Consider the following 21,247-nt stretch of genomic DNA (forward strand, 5'->3'; position numbering starts at 1 on the left):
ACGCCAAGTGTATGGCTATCATGCCTTTGGTGATGGGAACTCTGGTCCCAAAGCCAGGTTTAGGGTTCCAAAAAGGCCGCTGTTTACTGTCTAATAGGTACACCTCGTTTTAAGTTGGGCCTTTCCTTCCAATGCAACAATTTAAGGGTGAGTTATTTATTTTTCGTTCGCTAATTATCGTCTATTTTTCCAAGTCTTTGCAAATATGGTGGGTGATCGCCGTTCAAATAGGACACCTGTGCTGTTCTTGTAAGATAACGCTCGGCTTAACAGGGTTGGTTGCGAAACGAAGTAAAAATTGAACTAGAGTAAAACGTTTAGTTTGTGCATAATCTTCGTCAAGCGAAAACAAAAACACTTTGGCGGAGCTTGCACAAGTGGTGCAAGGCTGGAGAAACAGAGGAGCTGGGGGTCGACACAACATCTCCCCTAACAGCGGATCCCAGGAGAGAGGAAGCAGGCCTGAACCCAGCAGTTCAATCCGTTTTGGACGGCAATGTAAATAGTGTTTTATTCAGCAGTAATCGTCGTCGTCGCCCGACGGCACAACGGCGTAGGTAAAGTACTCTTGTAGCGCGTACTGGACTCGGTAGACCTCCACTTTTTCGTCAGCTGGTCCGGTGCCCGTCTCCACGTGTGGATTGTAAAGGGATGGTTTTACAAATTAAGTCACCGTCGTCTTCGGCTTGACGGACCCGCGTCGCGCCGGTCGCTACACCACGACGAAGACGAAGGCTCGAGCTCCTCACGTGGCGCAAGCCCACGCGCAAGCCTGGACTACGCAGGGCGCTCCTCACGAGCCGCGCGCTCACGTACACTTTATATTTATTTCTTAAAGCCACTGCGCGAACGTCTTACCAAGCCCGTCGCGCGGGGGGAGATTTTTTTCTGGGTATCTGTTTCGCTACCACCAACAGACCAAGATCAAGCTTAAAAGCTCTAGTGCGAATGTGCAACATGTGCAACAAAGCGAATGTGCAGCATTTGTCGCCGCTTACACGAATATTTGGCCGCCGCTGTCGTTGAATCCATGAACGTGGTTCCAGTAGTATCTGTTCTCTGCCTCGGCATGCGCCACCAGATCATCCAGGAAGCTCCCGGACTTCACCTTTTCCTGAGCAGCGCAGAAGGGGAGAGTTATTTAAGCGATCAGTTACTCTCGCACTATTGGCATGATTGTTCATCCCTGCCCGTTCCAGATATCCACAACATTTATTATTTTAAAACGATAGCATTTTAATAGTGTCACCACTGTTTCGTAGTTTCTACGACTCAATTGCATCACGCCCCAAGCTTATCCTCCCGCAGATTCCTTTCCAAAGCAGCTCATAGCATATAGGAGTTGCTACATCTCCCCTCCTGCACCTCTTCTCCTCTGCCTCTCCCCCTTGTGCCTCCTGCATGTTCTCACTACGCCTCCCCCCACAAACATGCCCACGCACACAGACACACACACGCGAACACATCACACCTCACTGCACGTACACACGCACATAGACAGAAAGGCACATAGACTGACGCACACGCACGCGCGCACGCGTCGACATCCCCTTTGTGTCATCTCAAGGAAGCTAAAAATCTTTCCCCGATGCCATTCCGAAAGTATTTAAAAAGTCGGTCTGAAAAAAAGTATTCAGGTGCGAGGCTTCAGCTCCACCACAAGATGTGACCCCGCAACCCGCACCTCCCCCAGAAGATGTCATGTGGCAACGAAGGGGATGTATTTAGAGAGAGAGAGAGAGACAGAATAGATAGTAATTACAAAAATACACGGGATAGTAACGACAGACAAGGGAGCTGCGATGTCCCAGGTACTGCACGCACACCAACATCAGCGAGCGTCTTCTTCTTCTCTAGCCTATGGGTTCACTTATCCCAGAGGGCGCATACCCGCAGAGAGGGGTTGGACACTGGTTGAGTTTATAGGAAGGAGCCAAGGGACTGAGCCCGTGACAATATAAACATTATCCGCGACATCTTCACCGCTCTTGGAGCTGATGATGATTATGGTTTCCCGGTTGGCCCAATCGGTGAAGACACGCAGTTTCGCAGCCTCTCTGGCCTTTCTGCAATCACTCGAGGCGCTGCTGTCGACTCAGTTGCGCTTCCCCGCCCCGCTTTGCGCACCACACACTGCGTGCTTTTATCTGAGAAAAGTTCGCCGTCAGCCACACCTCGGTCTTATTTTTCTGGATTGTGTGAGCGTGAAGGCTTGGCCACTGGATGAAAACGTGCAAGTGTGCCTTGCCGAGTCAAGCAGCAGTGCATGATGGCGAAGATAATGCGGGATTGACACTGTTCGCCGCTGTGCTCCCGTTAGCTGTTGAAGGAATAGAATTGACGCAGGCTGGTTGCTAGGGTAGTGATGGAGAGTTCAGAGTTCACGGGGTTTCGCGATGTACATGCTGACCACCGTGCTAGACTCTTTTTCATGCTCCAGCGTAAGTGGCCCGTTTGTGAAGGGGAGGAGAATCAAAGGAGCCATGAAGAGAAAATACAACTTCGTTTAATTTGAAAGAACTAGGATTCAGTATCTCACTCAGCTCCATTACAGCCACAAAAGATGTTTTTTAACGAAAAAAAGCAAGAAGTATTTAAAAACTTTCAAATTTTGCGCCACAGTGACGTGTTATGAGCACGAATGACGTCATACGGGCCAACAATAAAACATAACTTTCAGTGCCTTAACTGCACGTTAGCATTCAGGTGATGCGGTCAAATGCAGCTAGAGGCCCCATTACAGACGTCCAGTCATGTGTCGTCGCGACAGGTGAGTTAGGCTGCCGCCAATCGCACAGACAAGGTTCCGTGACGTCATAGAAAAGTTGCGAAAAATCGGCTAGGGGGTCGCGACTACTCCACACGTTTTCTTTAATATCTCCGTTATTTGCTCGAAGATTGCGATGATATTGGTATCATTGTTATCGGGACTAAGCAGTCTTTCTAACAAATCCAACTTGTATTTTGTCTACATGGCTCCTTTAAATCTGAGGCCGCCCAGCTGGGAGACGAAAGCAAGCCCCATAAGAGTGAGTTGCTCGCCTGCTTCCCCTCCCATCTCACAAGCCGAATTTCAAAAGACCAGCCAGACCACTAAACCTTGAGGCATACTCAAAAAAGCGCTATCTTGAACAGGATACATTTATGGTATTTATTGAATATTTTAACACTTTTGCTCTCGGTAAAAAAAAAAAGGCACTCACCACTCCTTCGTATATGTTCTTCAATACTGGAAGCATTCTCTGGTAGGGTTGAAAGACGAACGTCTTGATCTTCTTAGTCTGCAAAATTAAAAATCAGAACACGTCCTAAAATTGTTGGTAGACGGTTCTTGACACTCATTTACACTTCCAAAACAGAAGGAAGTTCATGTTTGATATCACATTCAGCACACGCATGAAACTCTGGAGGGATTTTTTGGGATAACCGAAGGCTCTGGGTTGCAAATACACGTTTATATTGTAGGTACGTGGCGCTTTTTGCACCTAAGCGCTACTAAAATTCTCACGTTACCAGACACGAAACTTCCGACATGCAACCCTAAAACGTGGTGCACGCCGAACGAAATTTAGCTCTGCTCATCTCCAAAGTGTAGCGCAAAATGACGCGAACACACACACACACAAAAAAAAACGAAAAATGGGGCGCACTCTTCCTTCTGTACTTATTTTGTGATATATATCCTACGTTAACAGTTTCAAACTCCTAAAACATTCACCACTCACTTGATTCTGCCTCTGCCATAGCGAATCGCCAAGCGGCTGTCCTTTAACAGGCCAAGGGCCAATTGATCGGCTTCCCTCAACTCGAACAACAGTCGATTGATTAATTGTGGAGTTTAACGCGCCGACGCAATGCAGGCGATGAGGCGCGCCGTAGTGGAGGGCTCCGGATTAATTTTGACGACCTGGGGATCTTTAACGTGCTCAGAAATCTCGTACACATGGGCGTTTTTTGCTTTTCGCCTCCATCAGAAAAGCGGCCGCCGCGGCCGGGAATCGAACCCGCGACCTCGTGCTCAGCAGCGCAACGCCGTAGCCACTGAGCCACCGCGGCGGGTTCGAACAACGCTCGCAGACATGTTCTCATTTACCTTTACTGATTTCGCCTACTTTGCGACAAGGAGGCACATAGAAGTACGCAGGAGATGACCTATTAACCATTAATGGAGGCGCTGGAAAGGTGACGAACGACCTGAGCTTAAAGGGAAGGTGAAGCGGTTTTAGAATTAAAAGAAAAGTTGACTAGCAACAAGTACACATTGAATAGTTCATGTGTACGAAATATTTTCGCAATACATGCAATAGAAGCGGCGCAATGCGCTAACAAAAGTGGCCCGATGCCCCGCCCCCATCTCGCCGCGCGATGCCGGAAGACCGAAGAGCGCGGGCGAAAACCGGCTGAAAAACGTCATACCTGGACTTCCGGGCGGATCGGCCGCCTCGGCCATGCTCTTTTCGCCGTGTTTCCTTGTGAATGATACTTGTTGTTGTTGTGGTTCATAGCACTCATTTGTACAATTTTCGTGCTCAAAAAGTATGCACGAACGCCACACGACGCATACGTTATCGTGCCGTATTCCTAAGCAGAATAATGCCACGCCGGGATGCTTGATAATATACGGAAGCGACAGCCGAGGTGGCTGTGCTTGATGACAGAGAATATACTACGCTACGTTAAATACTTAATAAACCGCTCCAATGCGTTTCTTTCTTTTTTTTTTTTTTTGATGCGATGGACGTGAATGTTCACATTAGATTCTAGATTTAGGAAGGATGGGGAATACTGCTGTACTTTGGCCGGGGATGTTTCGTTCCATTCCAGACACCAAGTCACATCTGTTCAGGAAATACTTGTTTCGTTAAACGCGTCGGTTTTCTTTCCCTGTGGGCTCAGGACAGTGTTCAAAAAAACAATTTTTTGGCGAAACTAAAACAAGGGGCCACCCCTGATAGAAGTTCTCTCCAGGCTAAGAGGAAACAGTATTCCTACAAAGTAAAAGAACCAAGATAACCAGATTACTTATTTTGCAAGTGTACATGTCATGATAAGGTGATGTTTGTCTGGAATTAAAAAAAACACCACTCCGAACCACCACCGTGCCATAATTTGTGTTGCCTGCGGGGGCCTAATTTTTTGCCCAAGATTCCGTGTGGCTGCATATTATAACCTGGAAAGCACTTGTCACTGAACCGCAAGTGTGCTCCAGTGATAGTCGGTGATATATATAATGATGATACTAAAAAAATTAGGAGCGAAGAGTAAATATACGGCCTCTGTCCGACTAGTGCGGTAAATGTTTAAATCTAGAAATGCTGAAACAGGCCAACGATTCATTATCGCAAACGTTTGGTGATTGTTACCTAAAGTAACGTAACTACAACGTAACTGCCTTGTCCGACTGGTATGTTAATTATAACGAGGTGGCCGTAATATTGTAGCAGAATGCGCAACGCACAAGTAAAAATCAAGCCCTACTACAGCCAATAATGCTGAGCAGGTACTAGTATGCTGCAGTGTTTTCAGAATAAATGCATTTGAAGCAGTAAGACGCCACTCATCGAAGTGCAGCTAGCAATCGCGGTGGCGCCGTAGCGCCGCTGCCGATATGGCGCGCGCGTGTGGGTCTGTCTACGGGGATGAGTAACGGGGCTGGGGTGGGCGACAACGAACAAAGGAAATGCGGAAGCAGAGTCTGCTTGTTGGTTATGCGTGTACCGGCAAGATGTGCCTCGCATATACGTTTACAGCGCATGAACGCTATTTTTTCCCGCAGTGCACGTACGTGCTTTTCGCTGGTAGATTGTTCATAAAACGCCCATTAATCTTCGGCATAAATGGTTTTGTGTATAATAAGAAACAGTTAAGGCAGTACCTAATATTAACATAAGGTATAAAATCCCCCTATGCTGTTTGCCTAATTCAAAAATATTTTGATGGAACCCACTAGTCGACGTCACAGTCACTGCTTTGGGGTTCTCTGTCGTGTAAAGCAAATTTAAGCTCCAAGATAATTGAACCAACAGCACGGGAAATTATAAAACAAACTTCCAGTCGTGTGCGAAAATTAAACTGCAAGCTAAATTGCCGCAAAGGCAACCGTGCGATCGTTCGCAATGCTTCCGAAAACCCGCGCGGCCGAAGGGTGTCCTCCTTTGACGTCATGACGGGCGCAACCAATCAGGGGCGTCAAAAGACGAAAAGCGCGCGTCTTTCAAACGGGACCGCGCTTTTTGCAAGATAAATGCCACTTGGACTCATGTACGATAAATTTCAATGTGATATTTGGAATCAGCGCGCAAGAAACTATATAACTGTTATTCTAACTCAAATTTTTTGGAAAGCGCTTCAGCTTCCCTTTAACAATGCAAAATTATTGGGTGTCCCATGTTACGTTGTAAGCAGTACATGCTAGAGGAGATCCGCGGTTCATGATTCAACTGAAGAAAACCAGGGTAGGGACAGAAATAGAACCCAGGGTTGCCACTTGACCGGTTTTGGACCAGCCGGACCGGTTTTGCGGACATTGCGCGGTTTTTTGGCCATCGTGCCGCGAGTATTTCTATTTTGGCCTTTTCTGAGCGTGAATACAGCAACTACGACGGTCAATATGTGTTGACAAGCTGTGCAAAGACACGAGAGCCAAAAAAAATACGTGGCCGAGCGCGAGTCCTGAAATGGAAGAGGACCAAAGGGAGGAACAACAACACGAAATGCCGCCGGCGCTGTCAGCCAGTGCGGCGACTTTTCAGCGCAGCACATTCGGAGCAATAACCAAAATCTCAATTCCATTTAAGTACAAACGTTATGTGGGTTTCTCTGCAGGAAAGCGCTACAATATATGGCGTTGCATAGAAAAAAGAGCGTGGCGTTTATAATACCCGTTTCGTGAAACAATGGGTATGCTTGACAGAGTCGCAGCAGTCAATCTTGCTGATGCCAGTTGGCCAGTATACAGTCAAACCCGGTTATAGCGAACTGTAATATGCACCGCAATTAGTTCGATATATCCAATAGTTTGACATCAGAGTTACTTGATATAGGAGTTGCGAAACTCCCCATAGGCGCCATGCATCAAAAAAAAAATTCCCGCGCCTTCCCGCTAGGGGAACACGAGTAAATGCAGAGCATTGGGGCCTCAGTACTGGTTGGAGGCAGTGTTGCTTCCATCGCTTCTTCCTTGATGCTGGAGTAGCAGACACGAGTAAACGTGGGAGCGATCGTTAACCAAGGAAGGAAGGAGCAACGCAGTGACTGATGCACGAGCGACCGCTAGCCGCTTTATATTTGCAGCGCGCGCAGTAGAGGGAGAGCAGTACGGGGGGGGAGAGCGCGCATGCGCAAGCATCGCGTGCCCTTCCACGCCCTACCGCGCTGCTATCACGCACCTGTTACGCCGAGACCGCGACGGAGCGAACGGGCTGACTACGACGCATGCGCGCGCCAGCTGCTGTTGAGAGAGAGGAGGGAAGGAGGAGAGGCGCACCTGCTGTGGACGCGGAGCTGTGGACGCCGTCCGACGCAGGAAGAGGCGAGGCTAAGAAATGCTCTGCATTTAAAAATGGTCCTACGATTGGTCCACTGCTTTGGATCTTGTTTTACAGTGGCGCCATCTTTTGGTGACAAAATAAACTATACAACTTGCTTCGCCGTTCGATGAATTGGGCGAAAAAAGGTATTTAAGCGCTTACGTAAATATGCTATGCCAAAGGAGCCCAATGTGCTCAACTGTGCAAGGGTTTTATATACATAAGAAGCAAAAGTAGTAGAAGAAATGCAACCATGGGGTCAACCGTCGTTTGTGCATTGTCGTCTGCTGCGCGTCCTCTTCGGTCTTCTGGTGGCAAAAAAATAAATAAGTCGCTTCGACGGTTTTATACAAGCTTAAATTGATTATTCAGAGCCGCTTGATTGGCTACTGGATTAGTTTTGGCATACAATGAGCTGTGGGCCAAAGAAACCGGAGTTAAGATAGCAATTAGTAAGTTACAAAAGCACAAAAACAGAGAATTCTGCGCTTTAAAACAAAATTTAACGTTAAATTGTCAGTTTGAATAATTCGTTTGCTTTTTGGATAGTGCATGCGGCGGCCGCAGTGGCGCCACGGTACGCACGATCCAAAGCAGGGGGGGTCCAGGTGCGGGTCGTTTTTTGAGGCGGAGTTTCGCAACTGCCTACATCGAAGAGCTCTGTTCGACATAGCCATACCCGCCTATAACGAATTTTTCTGTTATGAGTTTGCCATACGCCGGACACCCCCTGCCCTTTCCACATAGAGGAAGAAACGCATCAATTATGTCATTACCTTACATAAAACAATGAACAATGAAAAGCTATAACAGAACGTGCTGTTGGGCGAGTTGGTACATACTGAATGGGAGGCTTAGAGCAAAAAAGACGAGGACGGTGGCAAACGTGACAGGCGCTGTCACGTCGCTAAGCCTCCCATTCAATGAAAAGCTACTTTCCACCTTAACTGCCTATTTCGCAAAAAATCGGTGATTTTTCTCTTGACTTTCGTTTTGGCGTAGACGTCGTTCGCGCCAGTTCAAGTCCGTGTCCTTCAATATCGAAGTAATATTGACAGAGCACATCGACTGGTGAAAGTGCTTCATTAGCCTTCATTAAAGCACCGAAGAGACTGAAGATGTCCCTTGTGGCATTTTCAGTCTCTTCGGTGCTTTCAGAAGCACCAGCTGCCATGACATCAGTGAAGCTGTCTCTGTATGAGGGGCTCACACTGACGGCAAAGTCGTCGTTGACACTCAGGAAATCCTCAAAAGACACTCTTCCTCTTCAAGGACCAGAAAATCATCTTAAAGGACATTTAGAATACCTTCAAGGGCTGCAGGCTTTACAGAAAGGAGTGGTACAAAGTTGGTACGTACACGAAAAAAAGCGCACATTGTCAATTGTCAATTCAGGACATTTTGTACAGCAATCTTGAATCTAAGAGGATCACGTATATCAACGATGGAGGCAGGAAGGTGGTTCCAGTCATTGCTGGTTGTAGGAATGAAGGAATCGTGATACCTGTTAGTACCGCTTGTCGGAACACCTATTTTCTGCACGTGGTCCGATGGAGAAGACGTGTACGAGGGACGGGTGGAAAGTGCTTGTTTCAGAATGCGGTTGTGGTAGAACATTTTATGAAATAAGTAAAGGCGATAACATTTTCGACGCAGTGAAAGAGCAGGAAGGTGGAGGGATGTTTTCATCGTTGTTACGCTGGCGTGTTGGGAATAATTTGACAGAATAAAGCGAGCTACTCGGTTATTTTAACGTGAAAGCTGCCGAATGATCGAACCAAGCTTGCGTGTCCCCTTTGCATGGTCTGCATGGCCCCTTTAAAGGGTATTTTACCTTTAATTGCACCCTTTCAAAGGCTACTGTTCTGTGTTTTAAAGCAAAGCTTTCTACCTCTACCAGCCAATGCTTTCGTCGTGGGTGCCGGACGAAGCTGCCAACCAGGCTAAATAAAACTACTGGCGCCGCCAGGATGGAACCTGGGCCAGAAGGGAAGCGGCCCGTCGTCTTAGCGACTAAGCAACGCACACACGTGGAAACGGGGGAGACGGACGCTGGTTTTGATTCAGCGGCTGGAGAGGGGGAGGACGCTTTTTGGAGGCGACCCATGAAACAAGGGTGAGAGGGAGGCGATGGGAGAGATGACGCCGTTGCCACTCGTGCCGTCCACCCCCTCACCCTTTGAAAGGCGCTCCTCTCCGTTTTCTTTCTTCCGACGCACGGCCGGGCTAGAGCGGCGGCGTCCGCCGCTGTAGCCCATCCGTGGCCGACGCTGCTGCATTCGGGACGCCGCCCCCGCGAATCTCAGGCAAAACCTGGGTCCGAAGAGAAGCTCGGAGCGAGAGCCCGTCGTCTTAACTAAGCTATGCCCACACGTGGAAAAGGAGAAACAGAGGCTGGTTTTGATTCAGTGGCTGCGGAGGGGGAGGGCGCTCTTTGGCACAAATCCCAGATAACGGATAATATCTGGTTTCACACTGTGTAGAGCCCCGTGTGTGAATTCAAGCGACGTCGCATTGGCAATGGTTGTGGGTGTCGTTTAAAGCTTTCTTTCCAACAACCTCCACAGCGTGGATTGGAGCCATATTTTTGTAGGGTGTAAGGGTTATGTATTAAAAAATGTGTGAATCATGTTACAGTGTAGGGACAGGGCTCTGTAAACTCTTTTATGCTCAGGCAAGTTGATTTGTCGTAGCTCGAAAAATTTGCATACTTTGCCTTGGGCTCCGTGTGCCGTACAAGTCTGCGAAATACGCGTCAAAACTCGGCCATCGACGCCATTTCTCCCTGCAAATTCCCACCGTATCTGCTCGAATTACCGACAGCATATATCGCTTCAAAGCTCACCCTCATAACTGTCGATCGTGTTAGAAAAAGGCCTCCAACGTATGGCATGTCGTTAAAAACGAAGAGTTGATGTCACCAGAGTTCATGCAGCCGCGCGAACGCCAAGGAAAATAATGCAGCTATTAAAGCGAGAGCTTTCTTATTGGGACCGATGGCATTCTGTCAATAAACTTCTGCATTTACCCACAGACCCGTTGGTCGACCGAAAAATTCGCAGTGGCTTAGCTCGGCTATGCCAGGATATACGTAGCGTGAGCTAAGGTTCAGCAATCCAACCCAGTCTAATCCAGTCCAGTTCAGTCCAGTCCAGTCCAGTCCAGTCGGGTCCAGTCACTGTTCCTCACGCATGCGCAGCACGGCTCTCCAGGAACCACGCGAAACGGCTATCAAGCGACCCCGGCACAGCGTAAGATTTCGATACTGCGCAACGGAGGCGCACAGCTGGGCACGCGCCAGCGCCAGTGTGTCTGCCGCGGCTATGACGTCACTCCTCTGGAATGCGCAAACCGGCGAATGTGCAGACCCAATTGTCTACACACCCGTACTCCAATTGGATTGTATTTTCCAATACAATCCAATACAATCTAATTTAATCAAATCCAATCCAAAACCAATACAATCTAATAGAATCTATTTCAATCCAATCCAATCCAGTGCTCGTCGCGCTTGCGCAGCACGGCCCTTCAAGGTCCACGCGAAACTGCTCAACCTCGACCAGCGTAGCTTACGCTTCAAAAGCTTTGATAAGATTTCCGGACACAAGGCACGTGTGCGGAACCGGTCTTCCATAGTGACTCAACGGATACTTGAAAAATGCGAAAAAGGAGACAAAACAGGCATTGATCATGTATAAGGAATGCAGTGGTGTAACTTTTTCTTTTTCTATAATAAACGCCGTATCAATATGTTTAGATGGTTCGTAGATGCGTTTACTTAATGCGCGAAAAATCTTCGCATGGGTTTTTTTCGTTTGCGAGTTGGATCTTTGAAGAAGGTTTGACGACCGATTGAATGAACTTTCAGCGAAGATTGGACGCACATATAGCTTTCGCGCTTCTTTGAACTTTATTTAGGAAGGGGTGGTAAATTTTCAATTATAGGGCTACGGATAAATTTCAGATCAATGCCAACTTTTCCTTGGGAGTTGCTTATCGTGATGTTTCCAACTCCCCAAAATCAACCAGTGCATTGCAACTTCGCCAAAATCTGGCGGTTCAAGCATGACCTGCTTGCGGGTATGTTTTCACAGTGAAATGATTTTATGAAATTCCAGGCCGCTCCTAGGAAGGGTCAGTTTGATAACAAATAATTTTTGTTGAAGCTTGAAGAAAACTTTTTGCTCGCTCACCTTTCTGAATGAGAGCAGACGAGACCGGGAGTTGGTATGTGAGCTGAACGAGAAGACCTTGTCGGCAGCCGTGGTCAAGTTCTGGCGAATGAAGGCGCGGAAGATGTTCTGCAGCTGAAAAACGCAACGCGCAGCAAGGCTTTTAACCGCAGAGCACTTTGGGCGCTCGCCTTGTCGTCCTAGCTCACTCGCTGGAACCAAGCATATCGCCACGGCGTTACGGTGTAGCCGGTCACAGTCCCTTCGCCGCGGCGTAACCCACATGCTTCGAAGGTCAAGCGGCTATGCCAGGATACACGTAGCGTGAGCTAAGCTTCAGCTGGTAATTCTTAGCTTTGTCTAGGATTAGCTGATTATACCATGCTTACTGCTGCATCATCCAATCCTAATCCAATCCAATCCAAAACCAATCCAAGCCAAATCAATCCAATCCAGTCCAATGCAATCCAGAACTCCCGCTGGCGCAGTTTCAGTCGGGGGGCGCGCGAGCACTGCGAAGGCGGGAAGTTTCAATTGCATGGGGTGGTAGCAGTAAGCGGATAACGGCGGCACAGCCCATTATGGCAAATCACTGCTCTGCAATTCCGACAGCTTTCACATTGAGTGGAACGGCTTTATATTTTTATGGCTGCATGCACACTCGCTATTTCCAGTCTGATTTTAAACGCGATGCTATCCTACGACTACGCCAACGGTTCAGGCGCACGAATAAACGTCGTGAAGCCTCCAAGCTATATAGACAGAAAACTGTTGGCGCGTCCTTATCTCTTTTCTCAAATATAGTGATGTTCCGTACTGCCAAAAAAACTCCCATTTCAAGGTTCAAAAATTCCCGATTTTTAGCACTTTTTCCCCGCAGGTTTGCCAAGAATTCCCTGCAGATTTTCCTGCGTTCTCCTTTTACCGCTGATAGGTGTTTACTTGTATTCCTGTTCGGTTTTGGCGTTAGCCAGCGCCACCTATGTCTACTTTACGTTGCCTTCCGGACGCAGACGCCATTTAGCGTATCAGAGTTTCAGCGTGAAATTATTTCTACTACATCGGCCGCTCAGCAGCATTTGACCATGCATTTCACGTTTTTTACCAAAGGGCATGCTTACTTTGGAAGCTAAACATCTAACTCGTAGGAAAAATAAGAAGGAATTATTGGGTAAATGGAGTGTACTGCTGGAGGAATCTCTCGTTGACAGCTCGCGGACTAAGTCACACCCAAAAAAACGTTTTGTATATTACGCAGGAATTCACCCCGAGATCGAACACAGTCGGCCCCTGGCGGCGGCGCGACGAATCGCTCCTAGTGTGGATGGCGCTCTCGTGTTGTCTGCTCGTTCACATTGCAAGCGGTGCAAGGCGCGTGCTGCACACGATAAAACAACCAATATGTGTACTTGCTTGGCAGTAAGCAACAACATAGTTACCTGTGCTCGCGAATTTCCTCTAGAAACGCAATAATGCGGTAACTTAATTCCACGAAACATCTTCGCCGTGGTCACCGCTTGAGTGTGAAACGTGTTACAAACATTGCTTCGACACATTGAACCTTTCTTATTGATGAGCCAATCGTCTGCGTTTCGGGAACGTCAAAGGGTGCTTTTTGAGGGTGGCGTGGGGATTATTTAAAGGACAAAAGCTTAGTACACGAAACGGGTAAGAAGCGACAAGACCTGTGCATACCCGTGCACTCATTTGCCACACCCTTGCAAAATTGCGCTATGTCCTTATAGAAAGAAGAAACAAACAAAAACAATTACACTGCACACTACCCGTGCGCTATCGCCCATACATTACCGGAAACGCATTTTACTCCCGCAAGCGCCTGTATGATCGAATTCTTCCCGTACCTTTTCGAAAATAAATACCATTTTTGGATTGTCGTTGCTTATATTGTGTCGCTAATTTTATGCATTATTTAAAATACATTTCTGTGGATGCGCTAGAGTATTTCGGGAGGATTTCTCGGTAAAATTAAGCAGTTGTGAGTTTGCGTTTGCCCTGTGACATTACGTGTGTCATTTTTATATATATCATTTTCAAATCTCAACATGGATCACCTTGTCCGGAAATGTTTTTGACTCAGCATAACCAAATGCCTAATATGGTCACGTCTTAAGGTGGACCTAAGTTTAAAGGAAAAATATAATGCACATTGTTGCCCACTTGTGTGGAGGGTGTGGGCCATGACTAGCTGGATTTTCTTTTTTTATTTTTCTCACAATACTTGCTTTCAATACAATTTTGAAAAAGGTGACCCGAAATTCCTGGACAATCTCGGACCAAAGGGAAGATTAATCAGTTTTGCAAATACTGGCGTTTACTTGTTGAAGTGCTGCTGTGTCGCCGCTACGGAACACGACCCTTAGCGTACTTTCCAATGCAAGTAATAACGATAACCAACGTTTCGCTTTTTGCGTTACACGCGTTCTCTTCTCGCTGCTCTTGGAACGTTGGCCTTTTTAAAGAAAACAAATTAGTGAATGATGCGAGGTCCGGTTTACTGACATCGGTTTTCCCTTTTACTCCATGACTCGTAAAATCCCCTGCATCTATTAAAAATTGCCTTTTTCCCCATTGACTAAAATTTCAGCCGAAAATTCGCCGAAAAAGGGGAAAATTTCGCGCACGCATCACTGCTCACATACGTTAACTCTGTTACACAACAACAGTTTTACTGGAAGCTTACATGGACGACAACAAAAGAGTCGCCCAGCTTCACTGACTTAACGTCATGAACGCTAATGTTAACAGCAAGACTGCCTGGCGTTCCCCCAATCGCAAGGACAAGCTTCATTACACTGCCCAAAGCTAGCAGACCGCTGCCTTATCGCGCGCAAACCCTCCCTCGCGCAGCCCACGGGCCGCTTTTAATTCCGGAGGGCGAGCTACTTTACCTATTTTCTGAACATTCGAGAAATGACCGCCAAGCGCACTCGTCTATATATACACTCTCCTCCTATAGCCATATGTTGGAGCCGCGCTCTCCAATTGGCCGACTCCTTTCCTCCTCTCCTTGACTTCACCCAATTGCGCTAGGCGATCGCTCCCCCTCTCTCCACTTTGTAGCGCGTGTAAAAACCAATAGGAAAACATCATGAGCCATTCCACTCCATAAGATGCATAACCACCGAAGCGTTTTACCACAGACGGCATAGAGGCGGCGTAAAATTTGTGTTCAGTTTATGGGGTTTAACGCGTCGAAGCCTCACCTGGGCAATGAGGCACGCCGCAGTAGAGGGCTCTGGATTAATTTTGACCCACGTGCGGGCCTGCAAAGCCTGCACAAATCTCAACATAGAAGCGTTTTCGCTTTTTTCGCCTCCATCTGAAAAGCAGCCTCCGCGGCCAGGATTGAACCCGCGTCCTTGGACTCAGAAGCACAACGTCTTAGCCGTTGAGCCACCGTGGCGGCTCCGGGCTGGCTGAAGCACGGCTCGCCAATAGGTTCTATTCACTGGCGTGGCACGCATGCAGGTAACCATGTGTGTGCGCCGTCGCTGGTTACGCCGGGCTCCGCGAGATGGCGGTACTTTCCGTGCTAAGCACACGACGTGCGTTTGATGTTCGAAACTGTCTCCCACCAAACGAAAAGTAACGCCTCGACTCCTCGACTCCAATGTGAGTGCGATTAACAACAAATCTTTGGATATTACCATTGAGAATCGGGTTGAAACGGGGCAGACGACGCACGCCGTTTTTTTTTTTTTTTTTTTTTTTGCGAGGCGCTGGTGCAGGGGCACAAGCTGCGCCATGACTGTGCCAAAGAGGCACGGACATGGCCGTTTCTAGTGTTTCCAAGCGAAGACATTGAGAGCTAAACATTTCAGTGAATACCGTCCATGGAAAGTGGCGCCAAGTTTGAAACCGCACGCTGTGCACCCACAGGGATTGCGTAACGTTGGCGACATGTCGTCGGCGTACCTGTGGCGCGTTGTGGTCCCTGTCGACGAGTTTCTCGAAGGCGTGCGTCAGGATGTGCGTCGCGAAGCGGTCCAGAGCGAAGAGGCACGTGCGAAAGCGCCTGGGGGCCTTCTTGAGGCCCCGTTGGAACCTGAAGTGGAAGTCGCTCAGGCTGCTGGGCTCGCCGTCGCTCGTGGTGAACGCCGGCGTCAGCCACAGCAGCATTCGCAGCGCCAGGAAGTGCGCCGTCGCCAGGCTGGGGGGAGAGAGACTGCGCAATTAGCGCCACTCCTCGACTTCTTGTGGAAGACCAGAGAGAAAAAAATGATATCTCGGTTGACCCGTCGTTTACCAAAAGGATTCGTAGGGAAGTCGCAGGTCGTAAGCGGGTAGCCGGCGCATCTGTACACGCAAAGTACTTGCTGAATCCACCTAAGGAGACCATCAAGACCAAGTGAAATTTTGGTTCACTAAAAACACCGCCCTTAGCGAAAAGATGCCGTATTTTTAATGTATTTTGAATGCATTTAATACATATATTAACTTTGTATTTATTCTGCATTATTTTGTCCACATTCGAAATGCATTTCGAATATATTTACAATGTATTTAAAACGTACCTCAAAAATACATAAGCAGTGCATGAAAAATATATATTTAATGCATTTGAAATGCATTAAAAATGCTCAGAAAATGTAATTTTAAATACGTGCAAAATGTATTAGTAATGCATTTTAAATGCACACGAAATACTGCTTCAAATATACTCAAAATGTGTTACTAGTGTATACTAAATAAAACCTAAATACATTGAGAGATTCCATGGCAATGTGTCTTAGTGGGAATTGTTACCGTTCAACTAGAAACTATCATATTGTAGTTTCAAAAAGTTTAATAGGCACTAGGCTAAAGATATGCGCCATTGTGAAAATGTAAACCGGCCATGCTCGGAATGCGGGCCAGCAAATGACTGAAAAGAACAGCATGTATGCGCACAAATTGGCAGTTTGAAAATTGTTTATTGTACACCTCAGCCGAGCGGCCAATTTCGCCATTACTAAGCGGTAGGAATGAATGCCCTTCAGCCACCTCGGTAGCCAGCGCAGATGAAGCGTTGTGCATCAGAGTCTTCGTACTTCGGATTCTCCACGCGGGAAATTTCACCAGCACCTGCAGTGAAAAGAAAATGGGAAAATATTAGTGAAACTCTTTTTTTAGAGGCAAATAAATGTCAAATCAATCAGGCATTTTCTCTAGCCGTGCCAACGTACCTCGCGAGCAAGAATTTTTTAGTTTCCCCTTCAGAGAAAAAAAAGCCCTCCGTAAGAACAATGCCCCTTTGAAGGACGTAAGACAATTTATGTAATGGTAAGCATAGTTTATATTGTCATGCGGCATCGGATCTTCAATACCATTTTTAAGAAAGAATGGTGGGAGGGGGGGCGGGAGGCTTATGTTTGGACATTGTCTAGGGATAAAAATTAGCGAAAATCAGGGGGAAAAAAGACAGAGCTAAGATAACAACGTTACCAAACATGCAACAGAGTTCTTAGAGTTATGCTACTTCTCTTACTTAGGCGCTTGAGTTAACTTTAAATGGTGGCAATTTAGTTTTTCAACTAACTTGGACAAAACTGGTCTGTGACCTCACAGTACACTAATAAAATAAGATAAGCAGTAATCTTATTAACTACAATTATTGTTATGTGTTCCATATTTCGGCTTCACCTTCTTCGGAGATTACGTTCTAAAAAAATAGTGCGCAGCGAAACAATTTAAAAATGCATGGGCAGGACTGCAGTAGAAAGCTTACATAAATGTCATTAGATTGGCGTGTGCACTCAACAATGCTTTCAAAGGAACGGCAAAGCAAGGTTATTTCGAAAACGAGAAAAATTTCACGCCGTCCTGAAAATAACAAGATCTTATATCGTAGGCACCTCACCGAAGCGATTAAAATAAGCAACGCCAGAAAACGTGTATTTGTGCTTGCACACACATGTATTTTTTTTTTTTTGCTCTCCGCCGCACATCACCGGCAGGTAATTTTATACTTTTTGCTGTACACAGACTTCATCATTTAATTAGGGAGCAACGCGGAAAATAATTGTAAATGCTCGCGTCTGTAACATACAAAAAAGAGATAAACACCTGTTAGCGTCAGGGACCATAAGTAAAAAGTATTTCCTTCCTAAATACTCGTGACACCTATAAGAAACTCGTTTAAGTACACCCTTTAGACGCAAACGGGCAATTGCCACTTCTAAACACACACAAACCGCCAAGCAGCCCACGCTGTTTTTGGGGCCTTTGGGCCCATTTTTGAAATTCTCCGGTGGCGTGGTCCAGCGGTAGCGCGTCGGGTTCCGCGTGTCTGTAACTCGACCACGAGCGCGCCGAAGGGCCTCTCGGAACGCGCACACGTGTTCGTGAATGCGCTACGAAATGAATACAGCAAGGAGGGAAAAAGTTGCTAGGAAACACAAAAGAGGAAGGGTCCAACGTCCTGACGTTTCGCGAAGTTTTGGGGGAGCAATCCAAGGAACAAAAGAGACGAACCCGCCCGGGGGACCCGTTCCGAGAACCGAGGGGTCTCGTGCGGGGGAACTGGTTGCCTCCCTCGAAGTCCCCCTCCTCACCCGCCTTCCTTCTCCTTCCTTCCTTTGCTGGTTCTTGGTTATGGGTGGCGGTAGGAACAGAAACTGATTGTAACTTAGCGGCTACTCTCATACAGTTTGTCTTAGATGGACAAATCCTTTGTAGTCCCTGGGCATGAAGCACTTTCGCTACTGCCACTTGCACCGAAGATTACGTGGGTCGCTTTTAACACTTTTGGTCACTTCGAAACAGACGGCATAAACTCTTTCATGGCTTTAGTTGACAGAATGGCGACATGCGACCGACAAAAATCGCGAAGGCTGCTCGGATTCTCGTAAGCCCGGCAATGCCCATCAGTCGGATGCATGCATGTATGCCCCAAACTGGGTTATTTCCCCGTACGGCGGCTGCTGTGAACATGCGCAGCTGTGAGCAGCTGCTGCGAACAGAAAACAAAAGAAAGCTGCGTCCCTGGATACACTTCGCAAATTTCTGAAGCGCGTAAACATGGACGGCGGACTGTCTGTGAACAGGCTGTGCTAAAAACGTTCCTGGCTGTTATGTGTTTAATGCAAGTGTTAGTCCTCAATAAGTTAAGAACGGAATAACTCGATCTACAAGGAAACTCGTAGCAACAGTCCCCCGCCCACTCAGCAGGGCCAGAGCTAAAAATTAGACGCAAAAAGGAAAGCACTAAAATCCATTTTTTACGTCTTCTTGCTGTCGTTGATTTGTGGGTACATTCCCTTGCACGGCGTAGTTACGGTAGGAAATCTTGCTCGCAGGTGGAGGTAAGCTTAACAACCACGTGCGGATTTCATAAAGGGCATTAGCACTCTTCGATTTCAAGGCAAACATACGTCCATTAATTGTAGTGCGACACCGTACACGCAAATAGCCGGTATATCGTGCTTACCTTGGCTAGACGGCCAACGCCGCTGCAACGCGCCGTCCAAGCAGAGACTGCGTCCACCCGACGACCGCGCTTCTAGTTCACTCTAACCACAGGACAGGCAAAAGAAACGCAGCGAAGGCAGACAAAACGTGAAAGAGGGGTGCGCCGCTCAACTCGCGCTGCAGGTGCGGGGCACAGAGAAGGAGTTGTGAGCGACAGTGAGAGGCGCCGAGCTGCTCGCCCTCGCAAGCATAGCCAGGGTTGTCCATCTAAGGCGAATATTTTTCAGAAAAAGAAAATTTTCCAAGCCTCCAGAGCGATACCGTCGTAGCAACGCTGGCAAAGTGCAAATGTTTTCGTACAACTCGTTGAATTCGATGTTTTTGCTTTGCCGATTGCGTTGGAACACCGCCGCTTACATATTTGTACACCGAGTTTCTCTCTAATACACAGAGTTATGTAGACAGCGCAGTAAGTGAAAGTATCTCTCTCAGTTTCTTTTATTATAAGGAAACATCCAGGAAAAATTCTCAGTACGTTTATTCATTTGAGATGTATTTTATCCGGCACTTCAGATATGCTTTACGCGAATCTTACAATTCAGCAACTGAAACAGCGCCTGCCGTGTACTCGAAATGTATTTCGGCAAAGCTTTATGAATACATTTAAAATGTATTTTCAATAAGTATTTTTCATGCATTGAGAGTGTATTTCTACCATGTTCGTTCCACAAACGTAAAAGGCATTTGAAATATATTTTCAATATATTCGGAGTATATTTCCATGCTTCAGCACACTTTTAAAGTATACTCACAGTGCTGCTGTAAATGTAGTTTGGTAAGTGTATTTTTATAATATTTACAGTGCATTTACACCATGATCGTTTGGCGGGCAGAAATACATTTTCAATATATTATGAATGCCTTAAGCGCACATTCGTGAGGTTCAGTGCATTTTTAATCTATTTGGAGGGTACTTAAAAGCACTGTATTTTTCCCGCATTTCTAATAATGTATTTTCAATATTTACTAAAAATTGAGAAAATGCAATTTTTAATGCACTTAGAATACATTTACAAATACAAAGCATATTTGACATGCACTTCAAGCGTACTCGTACGTATTTCAAACGTATTACTTTTCGCTAAGGGCGGTCAGTCTACCAGTAAGAACGACACATATTTTATCGGACACTTCAAACCAATACTCGAGATACTGACGAAAACATGAAGCAGTGGCAACATCCCAGCCAATTTCTCGTGAGGCCTCTTTGACGTCCATTAATCTTGTTTCTGGTGTTGGTGGCCGCCTGCCAAAGCCACCGCCAAGAAAAATGACTGGGCGACTGCCGCAGGTTCTGCACCTCCGTTTAATCGCCTCGCTTGAAATGCTTGCTTGCTCTTAATACTCTAATAACTTTGTCTTTAGAGCTGGCCTTTGTTGCGCTACATCTGCCCATATTCAGTCGTAGTAGCGCGAAATTCGAATATTCAATATTACCGCGTCCTTCCATCTTCTGGCGAAAAACGTCTTTTGGGGCTGGAATAGAGTTTACGACTTACGAAAGTCTAGTTATTTCAAATTGAACAATATCGTATTTTGTCTTCATGGCACCTTAACTTGAGAAGCGGATGAGACGTCATTTTGGTTCCTTTCAGGTGATGTCTGGCGGTTCACGGCGTTAGAGCTCAAAGCGTACCGTTAGGCCTAACGTCGGGCCAGCGAAATGTTTTTACACCGTGGGCCAGCGCATACGCCCGCGTTCGCACCGCTCGACTACCATTAACGTAGGGGCAAAAGACCCGCAACCGCTGCCTTCAGTGGATGCCGCTTGGCGACGCTGCTAACGCCAGGCTGGATCCCGCACCCGCGTTACGTGGCAAGAAAAGAACACCTATAGCAGAAACATACTTTGCTACTCGTCTCGTTGCAACTTTTGTAAGCGGTATGCTGAAATTACTCATTAAGTCGCATGTCTTAAACACACGTTTCTAAGTCTACGATGGGAAAGCATTCATTCAGTAGGTCCACCTATAGCGTCGGCTTCACCAATGCAGCCGTCGTGGCGTTCGATGCGCTCTCGTCTCGCAATCCGGAAGGCACAGTTCGATTCCAATCCAGCCCCAAATTTACATTCTT

At 47.0% G+C, this 21,247-nt stretch overlaps 1 protein-coding gene across 1 annotated transcript in view; it reads right to left on the reverse strand.

The window, feature by feature from the left end:
- LOC144161944 (uncharacterized) overlaps positions 1 to 21,247 on the reverse strand; it is a 106,422-nt gene that overhangs the window by 57,674 nt on the left and 27,501 nt on the right. Inside the window, exons 5-8 of the mRNA XM_077692500.1 lie at positions 15,638 to 15,872; positions 11,723 to 11,836; positions 3,204 to 3,281; positions 999 to 1,114 (exon numbers count right to left, since the gene is read on the reverse strand). Of these exons, the coding sequence (XP_077548626.1) occupies positions 999 to 1,114; positions 3,204 to 3,281; positions 11,723 to 11,836; positions 15,638 to 15,872 (543 nt within the window). The remainder of the gene's footprint in view (positions 1 to 998; positions 1,115 to 3,203; positions 3,282 to 11,722; positions 11,837 to 15,637; positions 15,873 to 21,247) is intronic.

Source organism: Haemaphysalis longicornis, unplaced genomic scaffold (genome assembly GCF_048455015.1).
Source record: "Haemaphysalis longicornis isolate Haplotype H1 unplaced genomic scaffold, Haemaphysalis longicornis Haplotype H1 scaffold_12, whole genome shotgun sequence".
Taxonomy (NCBI): domain Eukaryota; kingdom Metazoa; phylum Arthropoda; class Arachnida; order Ixodida; family Ixodidae; genus Haemaphysalis; species Haemaphysalis longicornis.